General features: G+C 46.3%; 1 protein-coding gene across 1 annotated transcript in view; it reads right to left on the bottom strand.

Moving 5' to 3' along the window:
- Positions 1-6,442, bottom strand: part of SCD5 (stearoyl-CoA desaturase 5) — a 171,385-nt gene extending 164,943 nt beyond the window's left edge. The window contains exon 1 of the mRNA XM_005554934.5: positions 5,862-6,442. Within this exon, the coding sequence (XP_005554991.1) occupies positions 5,862-6,093 (232 nt within the window). The 5' untranslated portion in view covers positions 6,094-6,442. The remainder of the gene's footprint in view (positions 1-5,861) is intronic.
- Positions 6,443-16,397: the final 9,955 nt, after the last annotated feature.

Genomic DNA, 16,397 nt, shown 5'->3' with positions numbered 1-16,397 from the left:
ACTGGGGAGGCTGAGGCAGGAGAATCGCTTGAACCCGGAAGGCAGAGGTTACAGTGAGCTGAGATCACGCCATTGCACTTGCACTCCAGCCTGGGCAACAAGAACGAAACTCCATCTCGAAAAAAAAATGCTGTGCCTTACATTTGAGTCACAAGTACTCCAAGTCTGAGACAGACCAGTAAGCCAGTGCAGGTTTCATGACCAGGCCCCTACCTTGGGAGGTAATAATAGTAGATAGCATTGAGCATCTACTCTTTAGCAGGGCCTTTAGCATATGCCCTATCCAGGCACAGTGGCTCATGCCTGTAATCCCAGCACTTTGGGAGGCCAAGGCAGGAGGATCGCTGGAGCCCAGGAGTTCAAGACCAGCACTAGCAACATAGTGAGACCCCATCTCTACAAAAAAAAAAAAAAAAAAAAAAAAAAAAGCTGGGTGCAGTGGCACACATTTCTAGCCCTGGCTACTTGGGAGGCTGAGGTGGGAGGATCACTTGAACCCAGGAGGTTGAGACTGCAGTGAGCCATGATGGCACCGCTGCCCTCCAACCTAAGTGACACAGCAAGACCTTGTCTCAAAGAAAATACACATGCCCCAATTCTCAAATAACTGTCAACTCAGTATTACTGTATCCATTTTACAGATGAGGAAACTGAGGCTCACAAACTGTAAAGAAACGAGTCTGAAGTTGAACTTAGCAATGTCAGGCTTCGCACCAGTTTCTACTCTGCAGCTCTCTTTCTCATTTCATGGTCACAGTGCCATCTGCAGTGACCTTGATCAGTTTGTTTGTTTTAAAATTGAGTCAATAATGTTAACCTCAATCTATGTTCATACTTGTTGGGACTATTAGCAAAAGCACACTCTATTCCCTGCGGTCTAGCTGCAATCCAGGCTTGGGTAAGGCTCTTAATGCTTGCCCATTTGTTAAAAATGCAAGAGTTGTAACAACAATGGGCTTGGAATTACAGGGTTTGAAAGGAAGAGTCATTCACTTTTCTTAGATTTTTAGTAGTTTAATTGAGCATTAAAGATTTTTTTAAATGATGAGTCAAAGGAAGAGGGAGGGAGAAAAACAAGTCAAAACTGAGACTCTAAGAGATTCAGAGAAATGATGTGGCCCTGTTTCTGTAGCAATTGTAACTGGCTGTGCTCAAAAATCCCAAAGAAAATGCTAAAGACCAGCTGAGTTGTCAGCTGAACAAAAAGATCCCAGCTACAAAACAATGATCTTTTGGAGGAAAATAGGAGGAAGATGGAATGAAAGAGAAGGGCATGAAGGAGGGAGGAAGTACAGAAGGGATTTGTGTTCATCTCTCTTTGGAACGTTGAGAAAGAGCCCTTATTTCCAAGGCCAAATCTATCTTTTCTATGCAAGAGAGGCACTGAAGCCAAGTTCTGTGCCAGCGTTGTGGAATTTATTGTGCTTCCGGAAGAGTTTTTTTTCTTCTGCTAAAGAAAAAGGGCCAGTATTAGGACCAATAATAATGACAGTGAATAATTAACACCAACCAAGAGCCAGGCACTGTGCTCAGTGATTTACACACATCATCTAATTTGATTCTCACAACTTTAGGAACAAACAGTATTAACATATCCATTTTAAAGGTGAGAAAACTGCTTCAGAGATGTAAATTTGTCCAAGGCCATTCACCTGGTAAGTAAATAGAAAAGCAGGGATTCACATTCAGATCTGCATGTCTACTGAGCCTTGCTTACTCTAGAAAACCTTGGGGCAAGACAGAAGTCCATGACCATGCATTCTTGGGGCTCCTCAACAACCTGAGGGACTTGATGGAAAAGAAGCACAACCCAGTGAAGACATCAGGACCAGATACAGGTTACCTGATGCCCAACGGAAGACAGCTCATCTTTGGGCACATTTCAGAATGTGACTGGTGGACCAGCGCCTTCCAAGCCCCAGCTTCTACTGACCACCTCATCACCCCACACTGCCTTGTTAATCTCCACCACTTCTCAGCTTCCTTGGCATATACTGAATCCCACATAGGATGGTGCAGATGCTCCAAGAATCCAGCAGGGCACCAGAGAACCCTATATCTGCCTTAACAATAGTCACGTTTGCCCCAAGACAGGATAGAAGGATGGCTGATCTATCAAAGGAAACAGGGAGAATTACTGCTTTGCATGTCTGGTGCTGTCACTGAAGTTATGAGGAAAATAGTGATGATGTCACTATGGGACACATTTAGGGGACTCGGATGACATTTAGGGAAAAAACAGAAAAGGCCCTGATGTTTCTGGGAGGCATCAGCTAGATGTCTGGAGGCCATCAGGGGAGGCTCCGCGGGGAAGCAGCCCCAGGACTCACACCTCCACACGGTAACTGCAAGGCATCACTCCCTGCTCTACCCATCTTGGGATTCAGGGCATTGACTAACTGTCCCTTTGGCAAGAAACTCCCAAGCAGGCATTTTTGTGAGCTCAAGCCTTCAGATGCAGGTTTTTTGTCTAGTTGGAGTTTGCTTTCGGTCCTTGAAAGTCATGAACTCATTGCTGAGGACCTAGGGGCACCAAGAGCATTCTGTTCTGACCGCCTGCCCACTCATAAAACGAAAAGGATAAAAAAGGAAAACAACATGCTCTGGCCCCAGGGAGAACTAACAACTTGATGAACTAACAATTTGATGGCTCTTTCACGGATGACATTTTACCACCACGCGAATTACTCTCCGCACACTGCACATCCAACACATCCCCTGCTGGGTGCACTGCATAGAGGCCTCCCCTTTCCAGCGCAACTTTATCTGGTGTGGGGGGTGGCAAGCAATGGACAGGCTGACCTTTTTCCTCTACAAGTCAGGTCCTTGAAGTGCATGAGCAGACCACTAGGGCATGAGCTTGGCCCTAATGCTACACATAACTGGTAGGGAGGTGATGAAAAAGGGCCTTCAGTGCGGTGGACATTTGTGGATCAAGGCACCAGGGCTTTCACTGAAAATAACCCTGAGTCAGTCGTCTGCCTAGTCCCTCTGCTTACCCTATGTAGCCTAGCCATGAGCACAGCTGATCTTAGCTGGTCTCTGATTGTCCCTCATTCCTTCCCTCAGAGCTATTCATGAGACTGGGTACAGTGGCTCATGCCTGTAATCCCAGTACTTTGGGAGGACTGCTTGAGCCCAGGAATTCAAGACCGGCCTGGGCAACATGGTGAGACCCCACTGCTACAAAAAAAAATGAAAAATAAAATAGCCAGGTGTGGTGGTGCACATCTGTAGTCCCAGCTACTTGGGAGGCTGCAGTGGGAGCATTGCTTGAGCCCAGGAGACTGAGACTGCAGTGAGCTATGATCGTGCCACTGCACTCCAGCAAGACCCTGTCTCACCAAAAAAAAAAAAAAAAAAAAAAAAAAAGGAAAAAAAGGCAGCAGAAGCAGTAGCTATTCATCAGATAAGACCCATTGTTTGGAATGTTTCTAAGTCACAATTTTGGACCTTAAAACTCTAATATCTACCATTGTCTGCTATTTTTCTTTTTTTTTTAGGGAGGCAATGAAGGTGGGCAGAGAATTAAGACTTACGGGCTGGGCGCAGTGGCTCACGCCCTTAATCTCAGCAGTTTGGGAGGCCAAGGAGGGCGGATCACGAGGTCAGGAGATCAAGACCATCCTGGCTAACATGGTGAAACCCTGTCTGTACTAAAAATACAAAAAATTAGCCAGGCGTGGTGGCGGGCGCCTGTAGTCCCAGCTACTTGGGAGGCTGAGGCAGGAGAATGGCGTGAACCCAGGAGAGGGAGCTTGCAGTGAGCCGAGATCACATCACTGTACTCCAGCCTGGGCAACAGAGCGAGACTCTGTCTCAAAAAAAAAAAAAAAAAAGACTTAGGAAGTAGCAGATGAAGCAAAGGCAGAATTTATCCAGGGAGGTATGGGATGGGGTTTGGGACATGCATCACAAAGGGGAAACCGGATTCCTTCAGTTTGTTAACTTCTCTAAGGAAGCTAGAGGAGACCTGGGCCTGGGAGGTGTCCTCTAAGCCAGTCTTTCAGAACAAAGGTACTATCTTCACCACAGAGTGCAGTCTGGAAAGGGGTGACCTGGCAAACTTGGAGAGAAGGGCCTTGTCCTTGTGGCTCCTGGACCCATGCCAGGGTCTTGGGGCTCAGAGGCTGTAAGGAGTGGAGCCTGTGAGCCCTAGGCATGTAAGATAATATTTTAAGTGCTCACTGTTCCCTGAGCACTCTCTGAACACCACAGCTATTAAAGATAAGCCTCAATCCCCTAGAGGCCGCGGGGCTCTGAGGACCAAGCCCAGCCCTGCCTGGGGCGGGGGAGCGGGGGGGGGGGGGGGGGGGGGAAGGGCGCTTGCTGGAGAACTCTGGGCAATAAGGGCTTTGGTTGGCAGTGTGGGAGTGTTCATGAAGCAACAGCAGAACCTCATAGTCTAGTCAGTTGAAGAATTAAACCAACAAGGTGATGGTAAAAAGGACACAGAAATGAGGAGGTGCACTGAGAGAAGGAAAGATAAAGCAGCAGATTTCCCAGAGCTTTGGGGAGACTTTAAAGGCTTTAGGGATCCCGAAAGATCCTACCTCTCTAACCATGCCTCAACTCTGCTGTGCCCTCCCTGAGCCACACCCCCTAAGAGGTACCCACTTCTGGATGGGTTTGCTTCCAAGAGCAGGGACTGCAGGGTTTCAAAGGAAGGCTTGGAACCATAGTGGCCCCATTATCTACCTAGGCATTTGCAGCTGGCACCATGCCAAAAAAGCCTTGCAGAAAGAGGTCTTATTTTCTTCCTTCTTCTTCCCCTATGGAAATAAAAGTAGGTTGTGTTTCTTAGAGATCAGGGAAACGGGAGCTGGAAGGGCATCTTGAATTACCTCGTCAAATTCTCACTCAGCATATCAATGTCTGTGCCTTTTGTCCTGGCTACTGCCGCTTCAGTAAAGGAGGCCAAAACCAGTTAATGCGGCCAGGGCGGCTGCGAAGTGGTTCAAAGATCAACGACTGGGGTCGTGCAGGGTGGGCACGGAGCCCCTGGAGCCTAGGGGAAGGGGAATAGTGGTCGGTGCCTGGGCTCCCTTCCCTACTGGCAGGAGTGGGGGTGTACGGAAGGAGGGTACCAGGAGAGCCACAGGTGCGGAACAGACCCGCACTGGCCAGACGGTAACAGGGTTTGGAGAAGGCTCTGCACAGCCACAGTCGGAGCTTCGTGCTAGGGTCAGACCGCTCTCGCCATGGGCTCGGTTTGCTCACTGAGAAACTTCCGAAGAACTGCAAATGGGCATAGAAGATTGCGGTGGGAGCAGGGACAGGGGCCTTGGAGAGGCAAGAGGGGAACCGGTATCTTCCATCTGGTGCGCGTAAACCAAGATTCTATCCTGTGCCGGGTCTCTCCTCCCTGGTCCAACTCCCTTTCTTGTCCTCATCTCAGCCCCCAAGGTCCGTGGCCCGCGGAGGTGATGGGGGAGGGAGACGGGGATAGGAGAGACCCATGGACCGCACGGGTTAAACAACCACCCGCCCGTCCTCTCTCACTGAGAACCGATTCAGCCTGTGCCGAGCCTCTCCTTTCGCGCGCCTCTGCGCCAGCTGTGGCGCCGCAGGACTCCGGGTCCCCTCGGCTCTCCATAGGGAAGCCGGCAAATGCGCTTCCTTACGCAGACCGCGGCGGGGTAGGGGGGCGCGGAAGTTGAAAATACCGGAACGAAAACACCTGCCCGTCCCAAGGGACGGAGAACTGGATGCCAAGGGGGCCCGGGGCGCGCAGCGGGAGGCGAGGAGAGACCCGCGGTCGCTGCGCACCTCCCGCAGCCGAGGGGCCAGCGGCAACCTCGCGCGCCGCAGCGCGGCCTGGCCACTGAGCCCAGGGCGCAGGGGGCGCCGGCGGGACTTACCCCAGAGCAGAGTGAGCGGCTTGGCTTTGGGGATGAGCACCAGGGAGTACACGGCCCCCAAGTGGAGCAGGCTCATCAGGACGACGTTCCTCCAGACGATGTTCTGCCGCTGCCCGCGCGCGCCTGGCCTCTCCGGGCCGCCGCCGCCCTCCGAGCTTTCGAGCCCGGCACGGATTTCTTCCTTGGCGTCGCAGAAGGGGATCTTCCCCGCGTCGGTGGCCGGGCCTGGCATGGCTGGGCGAGGTGGGCGCCCGCAGCAGCAGCAGCAGGCGGCAGGCAGGCGCTCGGCCCGAGCGGAGATCGAGGGTGGGGGCGGGGGCTTCTGCCTTTTAGGGGGGAATTCTCCGCACGTCCTGTCCCCTCCTTCCAGCCCTTCTCCCGGACTCCTGCACTCTTCCCCAGGGTCTTAGCGTGGCCTAGGAATGCAGAGCTTGGCGGCCGGCATCTGTTGCTGGCGTATCCCCCATACGGCTGCCTGGGCTGAACTCGGCGGCGAGAAAGAGCAGGCGCGCGCGGGGCGGGAAGGGCGCGCGGCCGGGGAGGGGTGCTGTGGAAACGGAGCTGGACCGGTGACGCGGGAGGGAGAGCTCCGAGAGAGCGTGGAAGAAAACCCTGCATAGCTACAGCCAATCAGGAGCGCCCGTGCGGCTCTTAAGGAGAAAGGCGCCTCCCGGCCTCCGCGGCCGAGCTCTTCTGGGCCGAACTGGGGAGCCCATTAGGCTGGGGTTGGCCGCCTCCGCCCGGGGGCGGGTGGGAGGTAGCTCCCGGGACAGGGAGCCTGCAGGGCGGCTCATAGCGCTTCTGCTTTTGTGTGTGTGTGACCCCCAAAATGCCTTTTATGGTATTTTTCCAGTCCCTCCCCCTGACAAAAAAACAAAACAAAACAAAAAAACTTCCTGAAACTATCATCCCTTTGAGAAGCCTTTTATTTCTTCTCAAGCCTCAGGCCACCTGGGTTGGAGAATTTTAAATACTTGCTTGGAGTCGCGACACTAGTTAAGGCCAGGCAGACGATGAGAATCAGAAGTCCCTGAGTCTGCCAGTTAGGAGGGCTCCTCAGGCCAGGGGAGGGTTGGAGGGCAGCTGCTGGTTCTGAATTAGGCAGCTGTGGATGACCCAGACACACAGTAAGTGCTCAGTTGGTGCTTGTTAGGTGATGCACAGATGATTTAGGCCAGTTCGCTGCCATCGGTGCCCTGCCAATCCGCTCGGCCCATCAGCCGCGCCACTCTGTTTATGGTCAATTCTAGCTAATCAGCGCACTTCTGCACCGTCTCCTTAGCTCCCAGTGAGGAACACTACCTTGAAATCAACACCATTGAGAATCGGGCTTTACAAAAAATCACCCAGAACGTTCCAAGGAAAATTAACTTGTGAAAGATTTGTGTCTGCCCACTTCTCTCCTAAAGCTGATGGTTGACGAACTCTCCAGAGAGGACCCTAGTTGCACAGAAAATGGAGGGAGGGTTGAGCTGGAAGTGTCTGAAGCAGGTGTGACCACACTTGCGGGCAGGCGGCAGAAGGAAAAGGGCTCAGGACCGCAGCTCTGAGTTCTAGTTTTAACTGGCTGGAACCCAGCCCAACTTTCTGGGCACAGATTTCCTTACCTAAGCAGAACTAGTTTCTACTCTTACTTCCAGCTTGCATATTCCATGAATGTGAGTTAGAAGGGGCGCCATTATGTTGACCAAAACCTGCTGATTTTTAGATTAACCGTTGTTAGGAATCATTTTCAGGATTTCAAGAGAGGGAAAAAAAATTAAATACTGACTGCATGAAAGGGCCATATATAAGCATCTTATTGTTAGCAGATCTGAGCCAGTCCCAGCAGCCAGACAAAACAATGCCCGATTTAAACTGAAGCAAGGTATGTGGCACTTGTGGAATCCAGGCCACTGAGTCGGTGTTACTGTGTTGCTTCAGATGGAGCTGAAATTATAGAATTTGCCTGGAGACCAGATAAATGTCGGCGCTATATAATGACCAGTGAGACAATGGAACATGAAGCTGGAGGGTGCGAATTTCATCAGCCTGCTCAACCTGGGCTATGTAATTAATCACTTTTTCTTCTCATACTCCCTCTGCTCCCCATACCCAGCAGACCTTCGTACTCCCTGTGGCTCTCTAGTTCAGACTGTCCCTTTTCTCTGTGGTAGACTAGTTGCCCGGCCAAAAGCCTCTCTCCAGGTTATTGGAAAGGCTCAATGCTGTAAAGACCCTTGTTCTAACCATTCAATCATTTATTTGACATTTATTGGGCATCTGCTATTTGCCAGGACTAGTGGGCACAGGGGATCCAAGGATGAATGATGGTCCCGCCCCTAAAGGAGCTCCCATCTAGGAGCAAAGATGGATCAAACAAATGTAACCTCTTGACTATTACCTTGGAAGGGCAGAAAGTTACAGTCCATTATCAGAAAAAAAAATTTAATTAGGCATCAAACTTACTTACAAAGAGTCCAGGGGAAGCAGCAAAATAGTTCTTTATTGCACCCCTCACCCCGCAACCCCGAACCTTGTTTATTAGGTCAGCTACTCTAACTTGAATCCATCTTGAATGAACATCTTCCTTGCTTCCCTCCAGTGGGTCAGACCAGGTATGGCCAATCGTTTCAGCTGGCTGTCCTCATAACGGAGAAGATGTTTCTGTGTGTTGAGGGAGGAAAGAAGTGTTATTTCGGTTTTTCAGAGCCTGCCTATAAAAGGATTGTTGAAGAAAAATGGTCCCTCCAGGTCCAGCCTCAGAGTGAAACATCTGCAAGATACAAGATATACTCTTGCTAATAATGATGGTCCTCTTTAGCCTATTATGCAACCGGGGTCACTGCCTCTTTTCTCTGTCTTGCCAAAGACCCTAGTATATTTTCTTAGCTTCTGGTCAGGACCCCAGGAGTGAATGAGTATTCACCTGTCCCAGGATGGGGGCAAATGGGACAGTAACCCTTATCCTGTCAAACACATAATTACCAAAAGTGTGATAAGAGCCATAATGGTGGTATACGCAAGATAATGTAGAGGTGCAAAGGAGGGAGTTGTTAATTCACACAGGAGCAGGGAGGAGGGGGAGTGATACCTGGGGAAGGATTTTTAAAAAATATTTAATTGTGGTAAAATACATGTAACATAAAATATATGTAACAAAATTTACCATTGTAACCATTTTTAAATGTACAGTTCAGTAGTGTTAACTATATGCACATTATTGTGCAACCCATCTTCAGGACTTTATCATCTTGCAAAACTGAAACTTTATTCTCATTAAACTCCCCTTTCAATCTCCATCCAGACCCTGGCAACCACTGTGCTACTTTGTTTCAATTAGTTTGACTACTCTAGATACATCACATAAGTGAAATAATAGAGCATTTGTCTTTTTTTTTTTTTTTTTTTTTTTTTTTTTTGAGACGGAGTCTCGCTCTGTCGCCCAGGCTGGAGTGCAGTGGCGCGATCTCGGCTCACTGCAAGCTCCGCCTCCCGGGTTCACGCCATTCTCCTGCCTCAACCTCCCGAGTAGCTGGGACTACAGGCGCCCACAACCGCGCCCGGCTAATTTTTTGTATTTTTAGTAGAGACGGGGTTTCACCGTGGTCTCGATCTCCTGACCTTGTGATCGGCCCGCCTCGGCCTCCCAAAGTGCTGGGATTACAGGCGTGAGCCACCGCGCCCGGCGTCTTTTTTTTTTTTTGAGATGGAGTCTTGCTGTGTCATCCAGGCTGGAGTGCAGTGGCGCGATCTCGGCTCATTGCAAGCTCCTCCTCCCGGTTTCACACCATTCTCCTGCCTCAGCCTCCTGAATAGCTGAGACTACAGGCGCCCGCCACCACGCCTGGCTAATTTTTTGTATTTTTAGTAAATACGGGTTTTCACCATGTTAGCCAGGATGGTCTCGATCTCCTGACCTCGTGATCCACCCACCTCGGCCTCCCAAAGTGCTGGGATTACAGGCGTGAGCCACCGCGCCCAGCCGAGGATTTGTCTTTCTGTGACTGACTTATTGCATTTAGCAGAATGTTTTCAAAGCTCATCCAGGTTGTATGTATTAGAATTCCCTTCCTTTTAAGACTGAATAATATTCTATTGTATGGATATGAATTTTATTGATTTATCCATTCATCCATCAGTGGACATTTGGGTTGCGCCACCTTTTGGCTCCTGGAAATAAATGTTGCTATGAACATGGATGTACAAAGATCTCTTCAGGACCCTGTTTTCAATTCTTTTGGATATATATGTTTATCCAGAAGTGGTATTGCTGGATCTTATGGTAATTCTATGTTTAATTTTTTGAGGAACTGTCATACTGTTTTCCATAGTGGCTGCACCGTTTCATATTTCCACCAACAGTGCCCAGGGGTTCCAATTTCTCCAAATCCCCACTGATACTTTTTCTGTTTTTTAGGTAATAGCCATCCTAGTGAGTAAGGAGTGATATCTCATTGTAGTTTTGATGGACTTTCCTTAATAATTAGTGATATTGAGCATCTTTTCATGTGCTTGTTGGTCATTTGTATACCCTCTTTGAAGAAAGGTCTATTCAAGTCCTCTATTTTTAAATAAGGTTTTTGTTGTTGTGGTTGTTGAGTTGTAGGAGTTCTTTACATATTCTGAATATCAACCTATCAGATATATGATTTGCAAATATTTTCTTCCATTCTGTAGGTTTCCTTTTTCACTCTGTTGATTGTGTTCTTTGATGCACTGACATTTTAAATTTTGATGTAGTCCAGTTTATCTATTTTTACTTTTTATTGTTTGTGCTTGTGCTTTTGATGTCATATCCAAGAAATCATTGCCAAATCCAGTGTCATGAAGCTTTTCCTCTATAGTTTCTTTTAAGAGCTTTATAGTTTTAGCTATACAACTTACATTTAGGTATTCGATATACTTTGAGTTAATTTTTGTGTATTGTATAAGGTAAATGCCCAGCTTCATTCTTTTACATGTAGTTATCTAGTCTTCCTAGCACCATTTGTTGAAGAGACTGTCCTTTTCCCATTGGATGGTCTTGGCACCCCTGTTGAAGATCAGTTGACCGCATATATGAGAGGTTTTTTTTCTTTTTTTTTTGGCTATATCACTCCATTGGTCTATATGTCTGTCTTTATGCCAGTACCACATTGTTTGAATTATTGTACCTTTGTAAAAACTTTTGATATTAGGAAGTTTGAAGATCAGTTGACCGTATATATGAGAGTTGTTTTTTTTTTTTCTTTTTTTTGGCTATTTCACTCCATTGGTCTATATGTCTGTCTTTATGCCAGTACCACATTGTTTAAATTATTGTAGCTTTGTAAAAACTTTTGAAATCAGGAAGTTTGAGACTTCCAATTTTGTTCTCTTTTTTTTTTTTTTTTTTTTTTTTTCAAGATTGTTTTGGCTATTCAGGGCTTACTGAGATTCCATACCAGTTTCAGGATCTTTTTAGTTCAGCAAAAAATGATATTGAGATTTTGATAGGGATTGCAGTGAATCTGTATATAACTTTAATTAGTATTTTCATGTTAATGATATTAAGTCTTCCAATCCATGAACATAGCATGTCTTTTCACTTATTTATGTCTTCCTTAATTTCTCAGCAGCATTTTGTAGTTTTCAGTGTACAAGTCTTTTGCCTTATTGGTTAAATTTACTGGGTAAGGATTTTGAAAGATTGTTGTCTAATAAAAATATATCATGAGCCACAAATTCAAGCCACATGTGTAATTTTAATGTAGCCACATTAAAAAGGTAGAAAGAAACAAACAAAAAAAAACTTTAATGATATATTTTATTTAACTCAATATATCCAAAATATTATCTTTTCAATGTAAAATCAGTATAAAATTATTGACACATTTTATACTTTTTTCATACTATGTCTCAAAAGTCCATGTTTCCACTTACAACACAACACACCTTAATTCAGATTAACGACAAGTGCTTGTAGCCACATATGGCTAATGGCTGTCATATAAGACAGCACTGTTGAAGTATGAATAGTTCAAAGAAAGGGTAAGGGATGTTCCAGGCAGAGAAAAGAGCGTGAGTAAAGTTTTTGCACTTGGCATTCAGGGAGGTATATGGAATATCTGAAGTGAAAGTAGGGAAGCGTGGGAGATGAAACTGAAATGCCATGCAGTGGGCAGCAGATGAGGGTAGGTGGGTGTCTTGAGTGCCGTGCAGACAGAGCTATGAGGTAGGTGAGGGGAGCCACAGAAAGCCTTTATGTAGCACAGTACTGGGATCAAGTTTGCACTGCAGGAAGACCACTCTAGAAGAGAGTGGGGAATGATTGCATTGGGGGTGCAGAGAGCTAAGATTGAAGATGTGAAGCTCAGTTAGGACACTATTTTAAGAATCTGTTGAGTAATGATGAGGGCCTGAATTAAGGCAAGGGCACAGATTCTGGAGAACAATAGATAGAGAGGATGGAATCAAGCCAGAGAAACTCAAATGGAAGAGTCAAAGAGATTTGATGCTGGATTAAACATAAAGGAGGAAGAAAAATCTAGATTCTTTTAGGGTCTCTGGACTGGGTATTCAGCTGAAGAACAGTGTCACTCACTGAAATACTAAGTTTGCGTTTATTTCCTCTCTTGTAAAGTGAAAATAATACCTACCTTATAGTATTCCTGTGACAACTAAAGTCAATATCCATGAAGTGATTAGAACAGTGCCTGGCACATAGTAAGGAATTAGTAAGTATTATCACCATAATCATTATAATCATTTTTGAGATAGGAACTGAATAAGTAAATTAAAGAAGAAAAGGAATTCCTGTTTTAGACATTCAAGTGAAACTTTGGGTGGATGTTTGAATATATAGGTGCCTGGAGCTTGGCAAAAAGTCTAGACTGAAAATAACAATTTAGTCATGGTTCAATATAGTAAAATCCATGTCAGTAGAAACAGTTGGCCAGGAAAGGTAAGAAGAGAAAAGGGCTCAGGATAGAATCCTAGTGAACCACTATTTATGAACACAGCAAAGAAAAAGAAGCCAGTGGTGTGAACTGAGAAGGAAAAATGAGAGAAGTGGAAGAATCAGCAGAGTGTGGGAGAGCACGATTCACAATGTCGAAAATGTTATGGAAAGGCCCGGAAAGAAGGGGAATGAACAGCTCACTGTATACAAAGGTCATGGCTGACATTTGTTGAGGCCTTTTCAACGAGTGATGGGAACAGACCTTGCACAGAGGTGACTTTAAGATAAAGAGGGAGGAGATAAGCATAGAATGCATATGTAAGTTAATTTTTCTAGGTGCTTGGCAGTAAAGAGGAGAGGGATAGAGAAACAAAGTTGAGTGTGTGCTTTCTAGGGCTGGATGGGATCAGGTGAACAGATGGTTGGGCTAACTTAGAGCAGAGGAACAGCTTTTCCTTGGAGACTGGAAGGAAATGAGGATGAGGAGAGCTTGCAGCGTGGGCCAATAAAGTGAGAGAGGATGCCATGATGGCCTGTTTGCTCTGAAGGGAAGATCAGGTGTCTGCTGGGCAAGCAGAGTGGAAATTTGATAAAGAGTTGGGAAAAAGTGATGAAGGCCTCCAAGAGCTGTTGAGGAAAATGAGAGAGGAAGCTGATGAAGAACATTTAAAAGGTTGCCTGGCCAAATTAAGGGCCCAACTAAGAATGGTTGCCACAAGTTTAAACTGGCTTACTCTGCACTGTTGTGGTTACACAGCCTCCTTCAGCGGTCTGATGGAATATCCATATTGAAGTTGTACGGTGGGTTTGATGGGAGGACAAAGGATCCAGGTACTTGTGGAAATATGAGTAGAAGGAAGCTAAGATGTTATAAATAGTGGAGGAATCAAGGGAACCAAGGTTTTGAAGAAATTGAAGAGAAAATTTGTTAGGGAATGAGAATAAAGGAAGTAATGGCCATTGTGCCCCAAGAGTGGGATCTGAGACTTGAGACCTATGGTTGTGAAAGAGTTTCCAACGATAAGCTCCAAGGTGAGGCCACAGGATTATAGTGGAGGGTTGGCAGTTCCTGGAAATGAGGAAGATGAAGTATTATGGACAGGACCTCCAAAGGGGGTTGAAATCATAGGGCTGCATCCGGATTTAGCTGGAGAAGATTGTGAGCTGGGTGCCCAAGGGGACTTCCTAAAGAAAGACAAGTAACAGCTTTCAAATGTCAATGAACAGTTAGAAGATTCTAAATACAAACTAGCAGCTCTGAGATGTATGAGGACAAGACCATCACAGCCAGAATTCCTGGATTCTGGTCAGTAGTGCATACCTTAGAGTAGAAGTTGCTTCTGGTAGATAGGATAGAAATAAGACAAAAAGTATTATATGTTAATGCTACCTACAAAAACTGTGTGTGTGAGAGAGAAACATGATGAGGCATGTGGTCTGGTATGATCAGGAGGGCTTCATGGAGGAGGTGGCAGCAAACAAGGCCCTGGAAGATAGGTGATTTTGCAGAGACCCCCACTTGGATAATAGCCTAAGAAAAAGCTTAGATATGGGGATGAGCCTAGCAAAACACCTAGCACTTAGATAAGGTTGTATTTTGGCCAGGCACAGTGTCTCACGCCTGTAATCCCAGCACTTTGGAAGGCCGAGGTGGGTGGATCACCTGAGCCCAAGACTTTCAGATTAGCCCGGGCAACATGGCAAAATCCTGTCTGTCTCTACAAGAAATACAAAAAATTAGCTGGGTGTGGTGGTGTGCACCTGTAATCCCAGCTACTTGGGAGGCTGAGGTGGGAGGATCACCTGAGACTGAGAGGTCAAAGTTACAGTGAGTCATGATTGTGCCACTGCACTCCAGCCTGGGTGACAGAGCAAGAACCTGTGGAGAAAATGCAGGTTTTAGGGAGGGAGGGAAGAGCAAGAAAAGGTCCATTCTTTTTTTTTTTTTTTTTTTTTTTGAGACGGAGTCTCGCTCTGTCACCCAGGCTGGAGTGCAGTGGCCGGATCTCAGCTCACTGCAAGCTCCGCCTCCCGGGTTTACGCCATTCTCCTGCCTCAGCCTCCCGAGTAGCTGGGACTACAGGCGCCTGCCACCTAGCCCGGCTAAGTTTTTGTATTTTTAGTAGAGACGGGGTTTCACTGTGTTAGCCAGGATGGTCTCGATCTCCCGACCTCGTGATCCGCCCGTCTCGGCCTCCTAAAGTGCTGGGATTACAGGCTTGAGCCACCGCGCCCGGCCAGAAAAGGTCCATTCTTGAAGTTAAAAATTTACAATGATTCTCACATCTATGCATTTCTCAAAAAAAAATGTAGATTTTGTCTACAGGACAAAATCACAGTCTTGTGAAAATGATCTAGGCTTGGCAGTCTAAAACCTGGGTTTGCATGTACATGGATTGGAAGAATCAATACTGTTAAAATGTCCATACTACCCAAAGCAATCTACAGGTTCAATGCAATCCTCATCAAAATACCAATGACATTCTTCACAAAAATAGAAAAGACAGTCCTAAAATGTATATGAAACTACAAAAGGCACAGAATAGCCAAAGCTATCAGGAGCAAAAAGAATAAAACTGGAGAAATCACATTACTTGACTTACAAAGCCATAGTAACCAACACAGCATGATGCTGGCATAAAAACAGACATATAGTCAAATGGAACAGAATAGAGAACCCAGAAACAAATGTATATATCTACAGTGAACTCATTTTCGACAAAGGTGCCAAAGGCATACATTAGATAAAGGACAGTCTCTTCAGTAAATGGTGCTGGGAAAACTGGATATTCATAGTCAGAAGAACAAAACTAGACCCCTATCTCTTACTGTATAAAAAATCAAAATGGATTGCAGACTTAAATCTAAGACCTCAGACTATCAAAGTACTATAAGAAAACATTGGGAGAAACTCTCCAGGACATTGGACTGGGCAAAGACTTTTTTTCTTTTTTTTTTTTTTTGAGACAGAGTTTCACTCTTGTCACCCAGGCTGGAGTGCAATGGCACAATCTCAGCTTACTGTAACTTCTGCCTCCCGGGTTCCAGCGATTCTCCTGCCTCAGCCTCCCGAGTAGCTGGGATTACAAGTGTGCTCCACCACACCTGGCTAATTTTGTATTTTTAGTAGGGTCCAGGGTTTCACCATGTTGGCCAGGCTGGTCTCAAACTCCTGACCTCAGGTGATCTGCCCACCTTGGCCTCCCAAAGTGCTGGGATTACAGGCGTGAGCCACTGTGCCCAGTCAGATTTCTTGAATAATACCCCACAAGCACAGGCAACCAAAGCAAAAGTGGACAAATGGGATCACATCAAGTTAAAAAACTTATGCACAGCACAGGAAACAGTCAATAAAGTGAATATGCAACCCACAGAATGGGAGAAAATATTTGCAAACTACCCATCTGGCAAGTGATTAATAACCAAAATATATAAGAAGTTCAAACGCTACAGGAAAAAAATATAATATCTGATTTTAAAATGGGCAGGGCCGGGCGCGGGGGCTTAAGCCTGTAATCCCAGCACTTTGGGAGGCCGAGACCGGCGGATCACGAAGTCAGGAGATCCAGACCATCCTGGCTAACATGGTGAAACCCCGTCTCTACTAAAAAAAAAAAATACAAAAAACTAGCCGG

Source organism: Macaca fascicularis, chromosome 5 (genome assembly GCF_037993035.2).
Source record: "Macaca fascicularis isolate 582-1 chromosome 5, T2T-MFA8v1.1".
In the NCBI taxonomy this organism is placed as follows: Eukaryota; Metazoa; Chordata; class Mammalia; order Primates; family Cercopithecidae; genus Macaca; species Macaca fascicularis.
The sequence above is the reverse complement of the archived record's forward strand: the minus strand, read 5'-3'. Positions and strand labels throughout refer to the sequence as shown.